Source organism: Camelus ferus, chromosome 5, assembly GCF_009834535.1.
Source record: "Camelus ferus isolate YT-003-E chromosome 5, BCGSAC_Cfer_1.0, whole genome shotgun sequence".
Taxonomy (NCBI): Eukaryota; Metazoa; Chordata; class Mammalia; order Artiodactyla; family Camelidae; genus Camelus; species Camelus ferus.
Window position 1 is genome coordinate 90291206 of NC_045700.1, and position 22772 is coordinate 90313977.

General features: G+C 46.9%; 2 protein-coding genes across 4 annotated transcripts in view; one reads left to right on the plus strand and one right to left on the minus strand.

Moving 5' to 3' along the window:
- NMUR1 (neuromedin U receptor 1) overlaps positions 1-22772 on the minus strand; it is a 55688-nt gene that overhangs the window by 13471 nt on the left and 19445 nt on the right. The window lies entirely within an intron of this gene.
- On the plus strand, positions 21569-22645 carry TEX44 (testis expressed 44). Its single transcript, XM_006183300.1, has one exon. It carries the CDS (start codon positions 21569-21571, stop codon positions 22643-22645), a length of 1077 nt encoding a protein of 358 aa, XP_006183362.1.

Below are 22772 nucleotides of genomic sequence, written 5' to 3' on the forward strand. Positions count from 1 at the left end.
AATATTTTCCTTCCAAGACAGCAAGAGAAAATAATATAGATGTTTCTCTCTTTATCCTCTGGGAAGAGGAGCTCGTGGAGAGTGAACCGGAAGGACACACAGTCGTCTGCCATGCTGGGGCAGCCCTCCTCCTCCCGCAGGTGCTCTCTCTGGGATCCTGCCTTCCCATGAAGGCTCTCAAGTTCCCAGAAAGCTCTCAAGTTCCCAGAAAAGCCTCAAGTGTTTGCGTGGAGGCGCTGTAAACAAGGACAGGAAGAGTGGGGTGCAACCAGCAGGACTTTATTAGGGCAGAACCACTTCAGTCGGGCTGAGCCCCTGCCGCAGCAAAGGCGCCCAACCTCACAGGGCCCCAGGAGGACCACAGCCCCCACCTTGCCCCAGGCCCTGAACAGGGAGGGGACAGGGCCTCCTCTGGAGCGAGGGAGGGTGGCTGCAGCGAGAGCAAGGACAGGGACAGGGACAAGTCGTGTGACCTTGGGCAAGTCCCTTCCGTCCTGCAGCCTCAGTTTCCCAGTCTGTAGAATGGAGGCATGTACCCCTTGGGGAGTGGAGCTGGGCGGGCTCATCCCAGGCACCCAGCAGCCCTGCAGGAGGGGCGGCCATGTCTCTTGGGGCCCTCAATTCTGAAGTTAACAGGCTTATCTCTGGGGAGTAGATTAGGGTAAGAGGAGGGGAATTAATTCTTTTTGTTTTCAGTTTAAAAGATTTTTCTCAACAGTCAACATTTGTTCTTCCTATAATAACTATATACTTCTATTTTTCTTTTTTTTTTCATTTTAAAAGGCAGTTCCTCATTGAATCCTAGTGGCTTATCTCTGGCCAAGCCCTTTGTTCAAACCATCATTCGGGTCAGGCCTAGTCTGGTCACAAGCCTTCCAAGGACAGCTTGGGAAAACTTGGACACAGAGATGCACTCCAGCCGGTCACAAACTCTGGCGCACCAGAGGCCCCCTCCATACTACTGCCATTTTGTCACCCCAACTGTCACATCCTCTACTGTGTCACCCCTATCATGCACCCAGGATCCCCAGGCCCTGTGTGAGGAGCCAGAGGCCACCTTAGCCTCCTCCCCTCTCCACTCCTCACACCCCAAGTGTGGGGCTTTCTGCCCTATGGTCCCCTTCCTGGTCCTGGTGCAGATGCTGGGATAGAAGAGCAATCTCGGCCCAGGCCCAGAACGGACATTTCCTGACCACCAAGGGCACACAGGAGCCTCTGGCCAGGAGCCTGAATCCAGGTCCTGTTCCTAAAAATAGTAATTTTATTCCCCCGATTACGGTGGTACCTGCCAGGTTTCTCCTCTGGAAAGCTACTAGTTTTCCTTTTGGAATTAATTTGTATTTCGTGGAAGGTATTTTGAGATTATGCAAATATCCCATTTCTCCCCAAACTCTTACCCACTAATTTTAGCATTCATTTATGATTCTTAGATGAATTAATTACTGGTTGCCAAATGGTGATTCTAATATTATCATCCCTTCATTAATTAGCTGGCATTTTACTGTGAGAAAAATTTTTTGCCTCTCATTATTTATTTATATCCATGTGGACTCAGGATTTCCTATTTTATTCAATGAATCGTTATCCATTGTCATTATTTATGATGTTTAAATTGTCCCAGATTTGGCCAGTGGGAACCCCTTCAAGCTGCCTTCTATATCCTTTTCATATAGCATCATAAATATTTCTGTATTTTCTGGCACAAAAAACATATTCCTGGCTCATCATGTGTTTCCCTGGGCCGGCATGGAATCAGCCATTTTCCCAGGAGCTCTCGTTCCTTTTAAACTAGAGTTTAGAAACCAAACTCTGGGTGCCGTGTGTGCTCATTATTACTGGAGTGTTGTCCCCAGGCCCTCTCAGCGACCTGAACTAGGGAATATACGTATAAGCATAAATGCACGTGTATATAAACACACACACATATGCACACATCAAGATTTACTTTTATATCTATCTGTAAATATTGAAAAACATGAACTGACATCAGTACCTCTAATTCCAACCCAACACCATAGCATTCATCTTTTTCTACCCCACCTTGAGAGTGAAAAAGTGCCTTCTGTTATTTTCAACATGTTTACTTATTGCGTAGACTCCCTCCAGTATGTAATCAATCTTAAAGACCCCTCCTCACCCACTCAAGCCTAGCTCTGAGCTGTCCCCTCCCCCTCCCCACCTCTATCTAAGAGGCATGCAGGACACCCTCCTCCCTGCACCCAGCCTCCAGATAGAGGGAAACAGGCTCCCTCACCATGGATAGGAATTACAACATTTCTGGAAGACAAATTTCACAATAACTACCAAACTATTGAGGTTTATCCTTTTAGTTTTGTAATTTTGCCTTGAAGACAATCTAAATTTTCTTTGTCTTAGCTCCTGAAAGCAGAGTTCTCTGGGTACCTCCTGAGCCATCTGCCTGAAGGACCAGACAACTCGTTGCTAGTTGACTCCCTCCAGGGCTCTTAGCTCCGTGGCACTTCCTGACTATGTTTGCACAAGAGTCCAGAGGGCTCCTTTGTGTCAGAGAAAGTTCTGGAGCAGAAATCAGAAGATGCAGGGCATGGACCCAAGTAGGGACCCTCCCTCCCCAGCTGCAGCTGAAATCAGAGTCAGGCCAAGAGAAGGAGACAGGGGACTCCAAAGACACCTGCTATTAAGGAAGCAGCAAAATAAATGGTGAGATGTGCATATTAAGTAGCGCTGTGCATGCATGTGAAGATGAAGGCTGACAACACTTGTTGTCCTAGAAAGGCACCCAGGCAAGATATGTTGCCAAGATAAACCTGTAAGGAACATAGCAGCAGGCACGTAAATTACTGGGTGGGTTTTTATGCCTCGGAAATTGTTGAAGAATATACGTCAATCAAGCAACAGTGGCCATATCTGGAGAGTGGATTGCAAGGGACTTCCACTTTCTAAGTTAGATGTTTTTTGGTCTTTTAATTTTCATCAGTGTGTATTGCTTGTGTAATCATAAAACAAACAAAAAATCAGTTAAGTAAGTAGTTACAGAAGTCTGAGGAATCTGCTGAAATAGCTGTTGACCGAATAAGGGAGGAGCAGATAAGAGCTGGAACAAAGTTCCACCACAGGATGGGAAACACACCAAGGGGTGGGCACACTCAGGCAGGGAAGGGGAGGGATGTTGGCATCAGGACAAATGCTGGGTGGCAGTGGGCCTCTCAGCAAGGAAGCGGGACACAGGAGACCTGATACAGGCAGGTGTGACCACTGTAGCAGGTGAAGTCAGTGCCCTCCCCTTGTCTCCTGTAGACATCTGCAAATACAGCTCATACAAACTGACAGCTTCCTGAATCTTTCGCTCTCTCTGCCTGAGACTGTTCTTTAGCATTATAGTGTCTCCAGGGTGTTCTAGCTTAGGCCAGAAGCATCAGGGACTTAACACCCCAGGGACCACCCTCCCATGGAGGGATGGAAATGGACCGATAAATGTCTTATGTGGTTGGCAGCTTCCAAGATGGCCCCCAATGAGCCCTGCTTCCCAGTATTCACACCCCGGGTAGATCCCTCCCACACTGATAGGGTTGAACTATGCAATAGGATATTGCAGAAATGACAGTGTGTCAAACGCCAAACCATAAAAGCCTTGCAGCCTCTGCCTTACTCTTTTTTGCTTCACTTGCTCTTTGTGGAAGCCATCTGCTTTGTTATAAGTATGTGTGTGTGTGGTGAGGTAACGAAGGACTCCTGCCAAGAACCAGCATTAACTTGCCAGGCAAGTGAAAGAGCCCCTTTGGAAGGAGATCCTCCAGCCCTAGGCAGATCTTCAGATGATTCCCGCTTCATGAGAGACCCTGAGCCAGAACCAGCCAACTCAGCTACTCCTGGATTCTTGACCCTCAAAAACGGCGTTATATAATAAATGTTTATTGTTTTAAGCTGCTAAGTTTTAGAGTAATTTGTTACGCAGCAATAGCTAATACTCTCATACACTCCTGGCAGGAAGGTAAAATAGGGTAGCCACTTTGGAAAACAGTTTGGGGGTCCCTCAAATGATTAAATATAGCCTTACCATATGACCCAGCAATTCCACTCCTAGAACACCCAAGAGAAATGAAAACATGTTTACACAAAAACTTGTGCACAAATGTTCATGGCAGCATTATTTATGATAGTCAAAAGATGGAAATAACCCAAATGTCTATTAGTGAACAAATGGAGAAACCAAATGTGGTATATTCATACAATGGAATATTATTTGGCCATAAAAAGGAAGTGCAGATACACGCTATAGCTTGACTGAATGATGAAAAGTAAAATAAGCCAGTCACAAAAATCCACATATTAATGATTCTATTCATATGAAATGGCCAGGATAGTCAAATCTATAGTTACAGAAAGTGCAGTGGTTTCTTAGGCTGAGGTGGGTGGTGGTGGAGACTGGTAATAGCTAAAGGGGTGGGATTTCTTTTTGAAGTTATAAAAATCTTCTGAATTGACTATGGTGATGGTTGCACATATCTGTAAACATATGGAAAACCACTGGATTGTAACTTTTAATGGGTGAATTGTATCGTATGACAATTATATCCTATTAAAACTGTTTTAAAAAATAGATAATGAATGTACCACAGCGTTCTTGCCCCCTGGTGGGACAACTGTGAGGTATGTTCCACAGAGTCTCTCAGAGGGTTCCCCAGTAGGACTCAACCCCACTTTCCCAAGGCCAGAACTTGCCCGTTAATACACACCTGATTTTCTTTCCTCTCATCTTTGTCTCATTCCTCAACCCCATACTCTTCGAGATCACATCAGATACATGACTTCGCCCAATTCTTGTCTCAAGTTTTGCTTTTGAGGGAACTCAAGATAAATCAATCATGTTCTTCGTGCTGGGGGTCAAGGTCCCCGGGGGTGGGGCTGATTCTGAAGCAGGGGAAACTGCCCCCTCGCTGACTGTCCAGGGCAAAGGCTTGAATCAAAGTCCAGAATAGTTACAGAGCTGGCCGCCTTCCCCCCAGCACACCGGGCATGAGCCTGGTATGATCTGCCTACACGCTGACACAAACATACCCTTTCAGGCGGGACTGTTAACCAGGGCCTTTCCTTGCCCTTTACCCCAGAGTTGGGATGTGGGGGACGTGTTCATTTCCCCTTGGGCTTATTTTGCCTGTCTCTGCGGCTGGGCGTCATCTGACCACACAAACCACCAAGACAGAGAAGCAGGAGGTTATGAAGGGCTGTAGGGGCAGAGTTCAGTGGACTCTGTGGGAAGGATCAGACCCTTCGAATTTGATCTTGAGGTATCCGATTAAGGGAAAGCAAAGATCGCACAGCCAGACTTGAAATTAGGGAAACTGCCCCCCGCCCCGCCCCGAGCAAAGGGACCAGTGTAGTGAGGCATCTCCTGCCTAGCGGGGCCCAAGTAACTTTGGCCGGGAACCTCATCGGTGGTCACTGAACTCAGGCTGAGAGTCAAACAGCTGAGGGGAGAGGTTTGGGCTCGACCTGCTTCTCACACCAGGCTCCAGGCCCAGGCTGGGAAACAGGTGCCCAGAATTTTATTCTTTCCCCAACTCAGGCCTGCTCAGCCTCAGCCTAATGCCCTCAACTTCAAGCAAAAGATAGTTGGTGGATGTTAATGTTCCTAACACACACACACACACACACACACACACACACACACACACACACACACACACACACACACACAGAGTTGCCCAGAGCAACAGAGCAGGTCAAAAGTTTTGTTACCAATTTATGTATCTATCATCTATCTCCTATTGGTTCTGTTTCCCTAGGGAGCCCTGACTGATGCATCTGCTCACAGAGGAAGGCAGGCCTGGAGGGTGCTGAGTGGCAGGATGTCAGGGACGAATGGTCCACCATTCAGCGAGCATGAGGACCTATTCTGGGGGAGACAACCCCAAGGTCATAAAGAAGCAGGTGGAGGTTTTGAGACTTGCCTTGCTGTTCTGCACGCATAACATGCATTCTGTTGTTGATTTAACCAAGTTGGCCAGAAAACCAAAAATAGCCCTCATTAAGACTTTCCCAACACAACACTACAAACGGAAAATTACAAAAACCACTCAAAATACTCATGAAGTTCAGGTCCCATAGCCAGATCTCACATAAATCAGACCAAATACCACGACTGTCCTGCTGAAAATCCTCCTAAGGCTCTTAGAATAAACCCAAGCTTAACTCAGCCTACTGCTGAGCTTTGCCTACCTCAGCTCACATTCTCCTTCCCTGTGCTTGGCCAGACCACTCTCTGCCACCTCAGGGCCTTTGCATGTGCTGTTTGCTCTGGTAAGACTCCCTTTCTCTGGCTCTTTGCCTGGCACCATCTCATCCTTCAGAGCTCTGAGATGGCTTCCCGGACCACACATTCTGGCATGCCCCTCTCCACCCCCAAACCTTCTATTACATCCCCTGTTTATGCCCTACATGGAACTTACTGCAGTCCAGAACGATTTTATTTACTTGTTTTCTTGTTTATTGCCTATCTCCCCGCTCTAGTCTGGAAATTCCAGGAGAACAACTCATTCTCTAGTGTCTTCCAAATACCAGGTCATAGGAGGCAGCGCCTGATACATATTGAATAAATGAATGATTCCTCAGCTTCTAAGCTCATCCACGTACGGTCAGGGCCCCTCCCCGCCTTCCCACAGTGCTCTGGGCTGGCCCCATCCTGTCCCTTGGTGACTGACAGTGGAGCCATGGCATTCAGCTACTCAGGGGTTTGGGCCCCTGACTAGAAGGTGGAGGACCTGAATACCTTATACAGGGTTGGGCCTTCTTTCCATCTATTTCCTAGATGGAAAGTGCAAAGATCCCAGCTAGCTGGTTCCAGACCAGACATCAGGCAACTCTGGGCCCATGTCACAGCTGGAAAGACCTCCCAGAGCAACCAGCCAGGGCCCCAGGCCACACATGCACACATTCGCCTCTCAAAGGGGAAAGAGAGGAGATCTGTGGCTGTGGCTGCAGTCTGGTTGGAGGTGGACATGGGGGGCATGTTGGGGGTGAGGGAGGGCCAGTGGGGAGGACCATGGAAGGGCAGGGGCTCATAAGTCTGGCTCCAAAGGGAAGTTTTTAATAGCCTCAAATCACTGAAGTGGTGGGGGAAAGGGGAGGGGAGGGGGAAGGGTTGGGGGAGGGAAAGGAAAGGGGAGGGGTAGAGTAGGGGAGGGGAGGTAACAGGGCACAGGTACCTTCCTGGCTCTCAGGAGGAGGGAGCAAGGCTGGTGGAACCCAGTTGTCAATCTTTTGTGTCCATCAGAGTCACCTAACTGCTGATTGTAACCCCAGAGTTTCTGAGCCAGCATGGCTGGTTGGGGCCCAGGAAACATGCATTTCTAACAAGGTTCCAGATGAGGCTGATGCTGCTGGTGAGGACCACAGGGTGAGAGACGCTGCCAGGGATGTTCCACTCCCAGTTTCTGGCGTTGGGTAACCCAGTTTCTAATCGCAAAGATGTCCCCTGCTGGCACATGGCCCCTTATACCAAAGAAATGGCTTCTTCAGCCTAAATTTCTTCTCTATTAGAGAGAGTAATAATATAAACTTTACCTCCTGAGCTGGTTGTAAGGATCAGGTTGAGATAATCTGAGTAAATTATGTAGCATAGTTCCTGGCACATAGTAAGACTGGGGAAAGTTCTTCTTCAGTTGGTTGAGGTGTGGGAATTTGTTTGGAAGGAAGCTGCTATTTGGGGGATTTTGTTTTTTTTATAAGCCATAAAGAATTATTTGACTTTTAAAAACATGTACCTGTGCAACCTTGGTTAAAATGAAAATTTAATTTTTTTAATTGCATAAGATTTAATATCATTAAAAAAGAGAGCTCAAAAGCAATTTAATAGTTTAAACACAAAACATCTGTAGACAGTTGTATTATTGTTCCCAATTATCCACTCTTGCTTCCTGCAAGAGGATTATACAGCCCCACCCACTGCCAAGTGACCTGTGGTGCCGCCTTGGGAAAGACTATTAATCCAGCCCCACTGACTTTGGCCTTGACCCCATGACTGCCTTTGCCAATGGCCTGTGTGCCGACAGGACCTGTGGCACATCATAGCAGCGACTTTAAGAGCCATTGCTTATTTCCACCTGTTCACTTGCTCTTGTCCTCTGCCCAAGACTGACATGTCCCTGGTGGGGGCTGTTTTTTCGGCTTGAACAAAGGAGAATCACAGCCACAGCTGACCCATAGCCAAAAGGAGTCAAGCCATATCCAAGCTGTGGAGGAAATGTAAGAAGGGCAAGGAATATGCCCAGATGGTCGCGAGCTACTGAGATGTTGGGATACGCTGTTCCTGCAGCTATTGCTAGTGAAAACCGACTAAAAAACGTCCTGCAGTAGGTGCCTGGCTGCAGAAGACCAAAATAGACATTTCTCCAATGAAGACATAGAGATGGCCAAAAGGCACATGAAAAGATGCTCAACATCACTAGTCATCAGAGAAATACAAATCAAAACTACAATGAGGTGTCACCTCACACGGATCAGAATGGCCATCATTAAAAAGTTCACAAACAATAAATGCTGGAGACGGTGTGGAGAAAAGGGGACCCTCATACGCTGTTGGTGGGAATGTAATTTGGTGCAGCCACTGTGGAAAACAGTATGGAGGTTCCTTAACAAACTAAACATAGAGTTACCATATGACCCAGCAATCCTATTTCTGGGTATATACCCAGGAAAAAAAAAAAAAAACTCTAATTCAAAAAGATTCATACATCCCAATGCTCACAGCAGCACTATTTACAGTAGCCAAGACATGGAAGCAACCTGAATGTCCATTGACAGATGATTGGATAAGGAAGATATGGTGTATATATATATACAACGGAATACTTCTCAGCCACAAAAAAAGAATGAAATAATGCCGTTTGCAGTAACATGGATGGATCTAGAGATTGGGGGAGAGATAAATTAGGAGTTTAGGATTAACAGATATAAAATAGATAAACAACAAAGTCCTACTATATAGTACAGGCAACTATATTCAGTATCTTGTAATAACCTATAATGAAAAAGAATATAAAAAGGAATATATATTTGTATAACTGAATCACTGTGCCATACACCAGAAACTAACATTGTAAATCACCTACATGTCAATTTAAAAAAAAAAAGATGCCTAGCTAAATAAAGTATAATGTGTCTAAATGATGAGCGTGCAACTGTTACACTTGAAGTTATATTTTCAATTAAAATTTATATTTGAATGTATTCAGCTATTAAAATCATAGTTAAGGATATAGGAAATTGCTCCAAGGAGCATTTTTAATAAGTGGACAAAGGCAAAGTTTCAAACTGAAAGTACCGTGCGATCCCAGTTTTGTAAGTAAAAATATATCATGTACGTGTTGCTTGAGGTAAGTTGGATGGTAATTTTGCCTAGAAATAAAAGGATTGCGGGAAAAAAGATACCTAGATGTTAACAGTGGTGATCTCAAGGTGGTGGAATTAGAAAGGGTAGTTATTCCCCTTTATGCTCATCTGCACTTTCCAACTTGTCTATAATGGCCATGTCATACTTTTATAATTTAGGTAAACAGTTATGCTGTACAGGTATGTTTAAAAGAATCCATTGCTGATGGTAGTGCAGAGGGCAGGGAGCCCTGGGAAGGCAGCCCAGGGTCCCAATAGTTCCTGGTAGGGCTCAGAGGTGGGAGTGGACGGAGGTTTCTCATGGTCTCCTTATACCCAGATACCCCAGGCACAGGGCTACATCTAGTAGACTTAATGTCCTATGAGAATATGTATAACTTTAAAAAAAAGATTCATTGGTTCCAAATATAAAAATAAAAGTGTAATTTTTAGATTAGTAAATGTTAATAATAAAAGTTAATGTTTAAATGTCTAAAATTTGTGACCACACATTAAAAAGTTAAATGCGGTGACTGCTTAATGGGTACAAGTTGCCATTTGAGGTGATGAAAAAGTTCTGGAACTACATAGTGGTGATGGTCATATTATGTTGTGAATGTGCCTAATACTACTGAATTGCACACTTCTAAATGGTTTAAATGGTATAGTTTATATTATGTGTATTTGACCAGGAAAAAACCCCCTCAACTTCAACGCAAGTCAACGCTTATATAATTATATGGAACTCACATTTAATGTGGAATTTGAGTGATCTTCTGTGTACCTAATATGATGTGAGTGGGACCCCAAAATAAAATCAGCCCAGAAGAGGCAGTGGTTGCTAATGATCTCTGTTCTCCTGTCACTAGACACTTTTAGAGTGACAGTGAATGTGTAGCTTTCAAGGTAGGGATGGGAGTGAGTATGGAACACAAACCTGTTTCTCATCTTGTCACATGGGGTCTGGAACTCAGAGGCAGACCCTCAGAGAGATCTGCCTCCTACAGAGCCAGGAGCCTAAATCAGGGATTGGCACCCTCCTGTGATGCCACAGAACCAGCACTGGGGGGCAGCAGAGAGCCAGATCAGGCTGGGAGGGCACCTGGAAGCTGTCCCCATATCCACTGTTCTCTCCCCCATTTCCCTGCCCCTGACTCTCCGAAGCTAACCAAGACTAAACAAGACAGTCATTTCAGCTTGATTTTTTCAGAGAATGGTACCATTTCTCAAAAGGAAATTGCTTTGCAAGTAAACCTAAGTGTTTCACCAGCTCCTTCCAGTGGGATATTCAAGAATATTCAAGATTGGTCAGTTTTTACATATTAAAGACATACTATCATTTAAAACATGTTTTCAGTTTTGCTATAGCCAATATATTATGGCAATTTCAGGGATCGACCTGATAAAACTCACATCCTATTTTTTGTGGGGTATCAATTTAAGATTTTTCACCTGATATTCATCATGCTAATATCTTTAAGAGATTAGAAAACTTTAATACAAGATTGGCAGCAAAGATATTTTTCCACAGCACTAAGAAGTTAACTTGGTTCAGACAGCGGCACCCTGAGAAGACTATTCTGTATAAAGCAGTCACAGGTCTCTTCTAAGATGACTTTACTACTATGTAAGAAAATGCCTCAAAACTGAGTAGTTCAGAGTAAATACTGTTGTTGTTGTTGTTGTTGTTGTTATTGTTATTTGGGCTAGGCTTAGCTGGGTGGTTCTTCTGCTGGTCTCACCTGCGTTCACTATGGGGCCAAAATTCGCAGGCAAGTGGTTTGGGGGCTGAATGGTCTGTGTCACTGTTGACCCCTCTCACATGTCTGGCATTTGGCTGGGGTGATGAGGGCAACCGGGCCACAAGAATCTCATTATCAAGCTGGCCAAACTTCTTTGCTTGGCAGCTGGGCTCCAAAAAGAGTAAGAGAAGCCAAGCCCCAAAGCACAAACACTTTTTAAGCCTCTGCTTGTGTCATGTTTTCTACTGTCCCCTTGACAAAGGCAAGTCACGTGGCTAACCCTGATTCAGGAGACAGAGAAAAGACAGGAGGAGCCGCAAAATATTGTGACCTTTAAAAAATCTACCGCAAGCTCTTTCTCCTCTCCTGCCATATCAAGGATATTGTTATACAGGCAGGGATGGATGACAGCCACTTGCCAACAAAGTGCCCCCTCCCACCCCCATGTCCCTGGAATCAAGTTCAAGGCAGTTAAATCTGCATTTCCCCAGATGCCTCTGGGAGAAAACCAGTCCCATGAAGTAAGGTGTTCCCCTGCAAATTCATATGTTGAAGCTCTAACCCCCCAGGGTGACTGTATTTAGAGATGTCTTTAAGGAAGTAATCAAGGTTAAATGACATCAAAAGCAAAGGACCCCAATCCAACAGAACTTACGTCCTTATAAGAAGAGGAAGAGACACCAGAGTGCAGTTTCTGTGTGTGTGTACACGTGTGTGCGTGTGCTTGTGTGCGCACAGATAAGAGGCCATGTGAGGACACGGTGAGAAGGCAGCCATTTGCAGGCCAGAAGAGACCTCACCAGAGCCAGCCTTGCCAACACCTTGATCTTGGACTTGAAGCTACAGACTGTGGAAAACAAATGTCTGTTGTTTAAGCCGCTCAGTCTGTGGTATCCTGTTATGGCAGCCCGAGCTGACACAAGTGTTCCTTGGTTAAACAACTTTGGGAGATGTGTGTTCAATACTGGCTCCCCACCCCCCACCCCCTACCCTGCTGGGAAATTCACAGAGCTCATAGCCTACTAAAGGCTCTGAGAAATTCCTCAGCAAAGAAACCTATAGTTAAACCCAGTGTTTCCCAAATTTATTTAAGCATGAGGTCCTTTCCCAACACGTATGATCACCTTAGAAATCCAGGTGTCAATAGGGTTGGTTTCTCCTAGAGGCCCTGAGGTAGAATCTGTTCCATGCCTTTCCCTCACCTCCGCTTGCTGCCAGCAACCCTTAGAGCTCCTTGGCTTGGAGATGCATCATTCACTCCCATCTCCACCTCCATCTTCACATCTCAGCAGCTCCATCTCAGCAGCTACCCTTTCTCTTATAAGGACCCAGTCATTAGATGCAGGGCCCACCCTAAATCCAGGATGACCTCATCTGGAGATCTTTAACTTATTATATCTGCAAAGACTCTTATTCCAAATGAGGTCCCATTCTGAGGTCGCAGGTAGACATGTCTTTTGGGGGCCACAATTCAATCCACTACAGAAGCCAGGGGACACTCAAAGTGGCTGGCTGAGTGTGGACATGGTGTGCGGGTGAGTGGGACCCCTCTAGGTGTCTGCAAACTGAAGGTCCATCCCCTCCTGGGGTTATGTTACAGAGAACACCCCTTCTCCCCTTGACAATGCTGGTTCCCCAAATCCTCATTTCTTAAACTCTTTGCTGACCAACCCCCATGAATACATTCCTGTTTGGGGCAGATCAAGACTTGTTGTTCTATTTACTCAAAACCTGATTGAGGGGGCAGGGGTTGGGAAGGGATAGACTGGGAATTCAAAATTTGTCGACACTGACAGGCACATGCAGAATAGATAAACAAGATTATACTGTACAGCACAGGGAAATATACACAAGATCTTGTGGTAGCTCACAATGAAACAGTATGTGACAATGAATATATGTATGTTCATGTATAACTGAAAAATTGTGCTCTACACTGGAATTTGACACAACATTGTGAAATGACTATAACTCAATAAAAAAAATGTTAAAAAAAAAAAAAAGGAAGAAACAAGGAAACAAACAAAAAAAACAAACAAAACCTGATTGGGCTTCCTGACCCTGCTCTTCTGCTTCGTTCTGGAAGACAGTGCCTGTCTTTCTAGGGAACGTTTGCAAAATGCAGTTCTCATTTGTGCTGCAATGTGGCAGGCAGGCTCTTACAAGGCTGTGCTTCTTAGAGGCTTCCTCCCCAAACCTTCCCAAAGCCGTACTTACTCTGTGCCTCTCTCCTGCCCAGAACCCTCCACCACTCTCTCAGCCTCAGAAGAAAGTGAGACCTTCTGCCTCCAGGGACAGCTTTCCGGGATCAGCCAGTGTGTTCCCACTGCCTCCCCACACAGGGCCGCCTCTGGCTGCCTTGGTGCCTTCCACCTGGATTGCATCCCTGACCACCATCCCTGCCACCTGTGCACAACTCTGGGCCTACAAGCCTCTTGGCAGGTGAATTTCAAGGGTCTGCTGGTCCCTGGAATGCAAATAACCAGACACAGGTAGATCTTAGAGGTGGGGCAGCTGTGCATGTGCATTTTTCTGGAGAGGGGCCCATATCTTTCATCCCTTCTCCGAATTGTTCCTTCCAGACTAAGGAGGCTAAAACCCACTAGTTTAGAGCAAAGGCTCAGTGAGCAACTCTTTGTTAGAGTGATAACTCTGGGGAAACCCGCCCTCTCCCCACTCCTTCCAGGTTGAGAAGCCCCTGGTGGGAGGAGAGAAGGGGAAGCAGTGAGTCCCGGGCCTGAGAGGCACAGAGCATCCACAGGACACCCTAGGAATGGAGTGAAGCTGGCTCGGTGCAGAGAGTCCCAGCCTGGAGCAGGAGGTGGCTCTGCCCCACCCCCACCCCATCTCCTCATCCCCTCCACCCTCCTCACCCCACCCTCTGTGACTATCAGATCTCTGGAGCTGAGAGACAGTTGGGGACCCTGAGGGCAAAACCCTGTGACACCCCCCAATCTACCCCATGGTTTGGCCTCTAGCAGCCTTCTTAAGTCTTTCCAGCAGCCTAGATCTTGGGAACCCGCACACTTCAGGGAATGTGCATTTGGCCCACTAGGCCATGTTGTGACAACAGATTGATGACTTGTCTCTCAAATTACACTTTTTGCAAGCAGATACCTATCTTTACCCTCTTTGGGATTCTACTCGAGGGCCTAATCCTGTGCTCAAGAGCACTGTATCCGTCTGCTCAGGCTGCCACACAAAGTGCCACAGACAGTGGCGCTTAAATGACAGAAACGCGTTTCCTCAGTTCTGAAGGCAGAAGGCAGAAATCAAGGTGTCGGCCCTGTTTACTCCTGAGGGCAGTGAAGGAAGGAGATGTTCCCAGCTCCTCTCCTTGGTTTATGGATGGCCGTCTTCATGTTCACGGGGCATTCTCTGTGTGTGTGTGTGTCTGGGTCCACATTTCTTCTTCTTAAAAGGACACCAGTCATATTGAGTTAAGACCCACCCTAGTGACCCTATTCTAATTTAATTACCTCTCTAAAGGCCCAGTCTCCTAATATAGTCACACTCTGAAGGGCAGACACCCAGGAGTAAGGATGAGTGGAGGCACACGTGAGCAGAAGAATAATTCACCGCTTGGCAGGTGAATTTCAGGGGTCTGCTGGTCCAGCTTCTCAAGGCTGATCTGCACCGGAGTCCCCTCAGGGCCCCCCTCCGGCCACTGCACAGCCCCCAACCAGGCTTCTGAGGGGCCTGAGTCCTCTCACAGCAGCTGGCAGGCCAAACCTGAGGGTGGGGAGAGATCAAGGTGGACCCTGGAGATGGGGGCCGGACTAGAAAAGGCATCCTAAGGGCTGCGGCAGCCCAAGGGGGTGTGTATGTGGTGGGTAGAGGACTGAAGCACTGCTTTGTTTTAGAGATGGGGGTGGGAGGGGTGGTCTCTCAGTTCAACTGCCTTCCCACTCAGAGTGGGTGTTTGGGTTGAATCCTGTTTGCATACAGGGCCCAGGCTTCTGGAAGTTTAGGGAGAAGGAATTTATTTTAACTTGCAAATTTGTTCTAATACTTCAAGTAATATTTACTCATTGTTGAAAGGGCAAATGAATTGTATAAATTTCAAAATGCACAAAAGCTTGAAAGAAAAAACTTGCCTACGGTCCACCACAACTGGAAGTCTCTGATGCTGGCTACTCATTTGTTATTTGACCCAACCGTGTTTTTAACTCTTAGGATCTTGATGCAAGTAATACATGTTACTAGAGAAACATTAGAAAATTCATTTCACACACACACACACACACACACACACACACACACACACACACACACAATTTAAGTCACTTATAATCCCATTACCTAAAGATACCTTGTTTTTCTTAAATTGTACTGCTCTTAATACCTTTGAACATTGTCCCATGGTTATTCGTTATTTAGATTTCTTTGGTAAATGATCTGTGCTCATCTTTTGCACACTGTGGTGTTTGGTATATAATGGTGTCTTATTGATCTGTTTGGGATCTTCATATAGCGTAGGTATTAATCCTATGTTATATTTGTAGCAAGTATTTTTTCCCAGTTCATGGTTTGTTCTTAAATTTTTTAGATTGCTTTTTGACCTATGTCTATTTTTCCTCCTTGGAATTTCTTTTATGTTTAGAAAGTACGTCTCCCCAAAACCAAATATTTTTAGTTTACTTAGGACCTCTCTCTCTTTTTCTTTCTTTGTACTTACTTCTTTAAGTGAAAGTGAGAAACTAACCCAATGTTTTTCCAGATACTTAACCAACTGTGCCAGCACCATTTTGTAACTCAGCCCTCTACTGTCCCTGCTCCACGTCCCCAGGGCAGTTTGCTCCTGCCAACCTCAGGGAGAAACTAGTCCCCTGGGTCTGCAGCTCCCTGGCCACCAGCGCTCACACAAAAGCACTAGCAAACAAGGTGTGATTTTTGATGTTGTGGAGAGATGGTGACGGGTGTACCTTGGAGAGCTCAACACAAACAATTTAAAAATTCCCTCTAGACATTTCTGTTCTCCCCAAGCCTCACCTGCTCTGCTCCCAGAAAGGCCTGACCTTTTCTCCCCTTCTCAGTGCAACCGAAGAACTTCAAAACCCTCACCCCATCTCTCCGGCAGAGCATCTGGGCTGGAGGGCTCCTGGCCCAAACCCAGCTCTTTCCAAACGAAGTCTCTCTTCTCGGGGTAACAGCATCCATCTCCTTAGAAAGCAGAGTAGCATCACCTTTTGTCGTTTGAGAATGCCTTCGGGGTCTCAGCCCCCACCCCATGGGGCTTATTTACCTATTCCTTCCAAACAAACCCAATGTGTTCTAAGTGGAGTTCCCATACCACCTGCTAATGGAGCCCAGGTTGCTCAACTCCTTAAAGGTCTTGAAAACACAGGAAGCAGGAGCTTTGGGAAGAGGCAGAATCTGGAGCACCCCCTTAGAGCGCTGATATTCAGAAGGGCTGCGGGGGGGGGGGGGGAAGGGGGAGCGGAGAACTGGGACAGAGGGAGGGAGGAGCTGCCACCAGAGACTAGGGCCCCCAGGTGGTCTCACTGGCAGGTAGGGGCCGTGTGCACCACCCTTATCGTGGACAGGGCCACGGGCGTGCGGGTCGGGGGAGGAGTGTGGGCAGGGCTGCAGAGCTCCAGAAGGCTCCAGGCCCATTTACTGTAAACCACTAATTTACTGGGAAAAACAAAGCCCATTATGTAGTTACAATTGATTAAATCATTGGTCATTGGTGATTGGTTAACTCCACCTCCGGCCCCTCCCCCTCCCCAGAGTTGTGGGGGTGGGGCTGAAAGTTCCAATCCTCTAACCACAAGATTGGTTCCTCTGGCAACCAGTCCCCCTCCAGAATCTTACTAGTCCCCTCGTTAACATAAACTCGGGCATGGTCAACAATTATGAATAACACAAGACACTCTTATTAGGAAATTCCAAAGGTTTTAGGAGCTCTGTGCCAGGACAAAAAGCAAATATATATTACTTTTCATTATACCACAGGTAGGACTATTATTAGCCCCACTTAAAAGTCGGAAGAACCGAGGTACAGATGTGAAGTAACTTGCTTTGGGTCACACAGCTGGTTACAGCAGCGGCAGGATTTGAACCCTGGCAGCTCAGTCCCAGAGGCCACTTGGGAGCACCAGCTGCCTTGCTGTGTGGGACGCTGGGGGATCATGGGGCGAGGCCATCCTCAAAAGGGAGCCCTGAGGGTTATCCCTTTGGAGGGCAGGGCAAACAGCCCCCTGCCAGGGAAAGAGAGTGTACTCAGACTCAGCGGTGTGCTGGTGAACCACCGATTTACTGGGGAAAACAAAGCCCTGATTCTTAGTCGTTTTCCATGGGGGAAACAATCCCCCCAAGCTGATATTAAGCTAGTAAGCTGACACCGGGAAGAGAGGAGTCTATCAGCCGATGCACTCCGATGGACAGCTCTACAGGTTTGGGGCCTATAGGGGGTTCCCAGCAAGTCTGAGGTCCTGGGGCGGCAGCTGCTCCCACGGCTTCACCCAATTCCAACAGCAACAGCACAGTCAGGTGGAAGCGTCCTCCTACGGTGTGACGTCAACCCCCGCTCAGAGCTGGGCTGAGCCTTGATTCTCTCTGGCTTGTGGGCAGAGCTCTGGGGGAGCCCTCCTCACTGACAGGGAGGCCCGCCCAGGGCCACAGCGGGGCTGTCCTGAGAAGGACATTAGAAAATCCCCAGCGCCTGACCTCAGCCGACACCCAGCCCAGTCCCCACTTCCATCCCTTCTGGAGCCTGCGCCCTCCCATGTTTTGCAGCTTAGCTATACACTTAACCTGTTGTGGGCTGTGTTGCTACCCCGCATCTCTGCGTCTGAAAGATGCCAGTGTGTGTCAGCGTGTGAGTGTGTCAGTGTGAGAGTAAGTGTGAGTACGCTGGGGTAGCAGGTTCCCACACACTCAGTCCACCATGTTGCTTAGGGGGATTTTTGTCTTTATTATTACTTATTTTTGCTTATGTATATTTTGTGATTTTGTTACAATAATCAGAATCTATTGTGGGCATTTTGCTTTCTGCCAGGCTTTTCCTACTAGACTTTCTTTAAATGTCTGTAATCACCATACAGCAGATCTCGTCTGTGTTTCCAGCTCAGAGTCCATTTTGCCCTCTTTTGGTAACAGCACCCCAGTTTCCTTTGGGACCAACTCCACTACTATTTGCAGGCCTTATGTTTCAATGAGACTGACCCCATGTCCCCATTCCATGCCTGACCAACCAGGATTTTGTCCCCAGGTTGATTTTTTCAGAGGAAAACACAGGAACCCATGAAACTCAGGGCCTGAGGTTTGCTGTAACTACTGAGGACCAGGGTGTCTACACTGACCTGAAGCTGCTAGCAACCTGGATACAGAGGACTATTCCTAAAAATCTGTCCATCAGTGAGAAAAGGGAACCGAGAGAGGGAGAAAGAGAAGACTGAATCTTGACAGCATTACTGAACTCTCTGCAGAAACATCCCTTTAGACTTTATACATTTCTGTGAACCAATAAATCCCTTTATTTGTATTACTTTGGGGGATGTATGTATATATGTTTTTATTTATTTATCTATTTTTAACAGAGGTACTGGAGACTGAATCCAGGACCTTGTGCATGCTAAGCAGGCACTCTACCACTGAGCTACACCCTCCCTGCTCCACTTTTATTTTTATTACTTTTGCTTACCCAGTTTGAATTGGGCTTTCATTACCTCCAGCTGAGTGTATTGGCAAATATACATAATGTACATAAAATATTGTATCCTGCTTTTTAGGGTGATAGTATATGGCAAGCATTTTCCCATGTGTATATGTAGGCTTTATACAGCTGCATAATATTCCATAAACTGAATTTACCCTAAAATAAGAATATTTAATAGGAGAGTCATTGTCTCTACAAGACAGGGGCTGAAAGGAATCAAAGGCAAAATTTTTCAGACTAATTTCCTCTTCTGAACACTACTTAATAAAGGCAGGAAACTTTTGAACTAAATTAAGAAAAAAATGTTTAGATATATTTTCTTTTGTATATGTGTATGTGTATATATATATGTGTGTGTATATATATATATTCCATGTAACAATAGAATAAATACACATTGTGTTCTATACCAATATCTAATATTTATTTATAAATAAACAATATTTTTTTACCCCAATTTTAATAATCTTCTCTGCTCTTTGACATCTTGGCACAGATTCTTAAGGCATGTGAAACTTAACAAGGGTAAGTGTGAAGTGCAATACGTTGAATTAAAACTCGAATTCCAAATGGAAGGACAAGGAGTTTGGCTTCGGTGCCTAAGAAGAGTGTCTAATGGTTGTAGTGGGTCACAGTCTGCCCATGAGGTGACATTAAGAACTTTCTAACTAGAAGCAGCGGGCTGTAGGGGTATGGAGGGCTTTGGAGTCAAGCATTTAACTTGCTGTGTATTTAGTTTCTCTAAGTCTCAGTTTCCTTATCTGAATAGTGGGGGAATAACACCTGTACAGTGCCAGGCACTTAATGCAATGTGCTGACCTTGATTTTTAAGACAGGAAACTATTTGAACAAACACTGAACAACCACCTACCTGACAGGGATGTCAGAACTGTCAGAACTGGATAAGGATTAAGTTTAGCTGCATGTAACAGAAAACCCAAAATAACAATGGTTTGAGCATATATGTAATTATTTTCCCTCACACAAAGGAATTCTGGAGGATAGCAACAGTCTGGTCTGATCTGGTGGCTGGTGTGGTAGCTCCAACCATGGGACCCAGATTCCTTCTATGTGTTCCACAAATTGTGTGGCATTTAGTGTGTGCCTTCCAACCTCAAGGTCACCTCATGTATCAAAATGGCTGCTGGTGCTCCAGCCTTCACATTCTTGATAACAGGATGGCATAAAGGAGAAGGAGCAAAAAGGTGTTCTGCTCTTTGAAGAATTCTTTCTGAAGTTCCACTCAATACTTTCTGCTTACATTTCATTGGCCAGAAGATCTTACCTAACTGCAAGGGAGGCTGGGAAATATATTTTTTTGTCTGAGCACATAGCCACCCTAAATAAAATTGGACTTCTGATCTTGAGGAAGAACGGCTACTAAGATGAGCAACTAGCAGTCTTTTCCGTGATTCCTTTACAAAGTACAAGGTCATCCCACACTGACAAACTTGGGTTTGCCCTGTGACTTCTGAGATGGCCAGAGTATTCATGGGGAGAAGAAATACTCATTAAGCATTGAGCCTGGTGCTCGGAGAAGTGACAGCAACTGTTATATACTGATGCGGTGAGATTATGGTAAGCCTTTCTCTGCATTAGCCAATATCCTTCCTATGACAATCATTCAATATTTTAATATCCCTTCTGGATATAAGGTAGTGCTGGAGAGCCTGAGCTCTGAAATCCCAGATTCAGCGCTTATTAATAGAGTGCCTTTAAAGAAGTCACTTATTCCCTCTGAGGCTCGGCTTCCCGATAATGGATCCGTACCTACCTAGAGATGATGGGGTTGTTGGAGGTTAGATGTGTAGCTTCTTTTCCTGCCCATGATAAACAGTCTCTAAACGTTAGGTGATAACCGCAGGGGAGCACAGGCACAGCAGACTGGAACTCTCCCTCTAACCACCGTCTTAATCACAAGCACAAGCACATTTATCTGGGTCTACGCTTCTCCAAAGAACACTCAGGGCTTTACAGATATTTTGTTACTCTCTGCCCTCCCAACCTAGTTAAGCAGGGAGAAGATGGAGACTGTTTATCCTGCCTCACAGGGCTAACCCCTGTCTTAGTCCATTCAGGCTGCAGATTCAGTGTCGGGTGAGTACTTGCTTCCTCGTTCATAGATAGCCATCTTCTGGCTGCAGTTCACATGGAGGAGGGGGCCAGGGAACTTGGTGTGGTCCACTTGATCAGGGCACCAAGCCCATTCATGAGGGCCCCACCCTCATGACTTAATCACTTCCCCAAGGCCCCAACTCCAAATACTATTACACTGGAGATTAGCTTTCAACATATAAATTTCAGGATGGGACACACACCTTCCGCCTATAGCTCCCACAACCAAAGACAATCAGGGCCAGTTGCTGCCCAGGCCCTTAGCCTTCACTTGTTCCTACTCACCACTGCTGCAAAAGTCACTCTCTGCAGAAAGACTTGGCCAAATCAGTCAACAGTGTGGACAGAGAGGTGCTGGGAGTGGTCCCTTACGACATTATTATAAATCAACATCTGTATCCCATTCTCTTTCATCAGAGTCATGGCCATCATGATTCCTTGTGGGCAACTGCACCTGTGTACAACTTCCATGTTTTTCCACATTTGCCTTGCTCTCCTTAGACATTAGCAAACTTGGCCATGAACAGTCCCAGAGACTCAGTGCCCTAGGGCAGCCACTCTGGAAGCTCACGACCCTTGCTCTGCAGGTGCCTGTGACATCACCAGCTTCAACAGCCCCCTGTGATGTCACCACCTGAACAACTCAGCCCAGCAAGGCAGTGGTCACTCCCTCAACCAGCACAAGTGACAGAAGGCCTAGATGACCACCGTGCCCTCAGGAGAGGCCAGAGCCACCAGCACCCCTACACATGGTGACAGCAAGTCTACAGACATCCCAACCGTGGGGTCCCAAAGTCCGGTGCCCCTCCTTGCAGATGTCCCAGCAGCTCTCAGCACTGCAGCTTTGGCTGAACAGCAGGATGTAGACCAGGCCTCCATCAAGCCAGCCACCTTGGAGGACAAGTCAGGGTCTGGAGACAAGGACAAGCATGAAGCTGCTGCAGGGCATGGCCAGGAGCCCAAGGAGGCCACCACCCTGCTTGATCACCCGGCCCCAGACGCACTGCAAACATCCATGGGCCTCCAGGACTCAGTGCAGAATGGACCGGGGCAAGATTCAAGGATGACTCAGGGTCCTCAGGTTTTCCAACAAGACTCCCTGATTAAGGAAGAGACACCACAAACAGCGGGGGTCCCAGGTAGGGGGCAGGAACTAGCTCCATCTACCCCAAGTGCTCAGGTACAGTCCCCCCAAAATGTGGAGGCTCAGCCCGTTCTGAGCACTGCGGATGCCAACAGCCAGCCTGACACTCGGGCCTCTGACACCGCTGAAGCTGTTGAGAAACCTGAGGATCTGGAAGCCTTGAACCCTGACACTTACGCTTTGCCATCAGCCCCCACTTTGCCTGGGCCCCGAAGGGTGGCTCTGGGGAGGAGGCCCACAGACTACGAGGCCAGCGAGAACAATTATATGCGCTCCATGACCAGCCTGTTGGGCGGGGGCGAGGGGTCCTTCAGCTCGCTGGCAGACATCCTGGTGTGGTCTGAGACCACCATGAGCATGGCCACAGGCATCCTGGCCTCTGGCCGCGGCTCCATGACAGACCTGCTGCACACCACGGGGCCCGGCCTGCACTCTGTCTCCAGCATCCTAGGGAGCGCCAGCTCCGCCTTCTCCTCTGGGCTGGCAGAAGGGACCATCTCAGCCCTGCGCACCGTCACCCACATCCTGGAATCAGTGGAGCGGAGGACCATGGAGGGCATCCGCTCAGCCGTGCGCTACCTGACCAGCCACCTCACCCCAAGCCAGGCCCAGGCCAGCCCCAACCTCAACTAGATCCTGCACTCCACGACCTTCCAAGACCCCAGGGACACTCATGTCCTGCTATCTTGCCCACCCTGCCCTGGACGGCTCTCCCCAAACTGGGCAATAAATCACCAGTCAGCGTTTATTTTCCAAGCGC

Coding starts and splice junctions, on each gene's coding strand:
- TEX44 (XM_006183300.1), top strand. CDS start 21,569: ATGACCACCGTGCCCTCAGGAGAGGCCAGAGCCACCAGCACCCCTACA.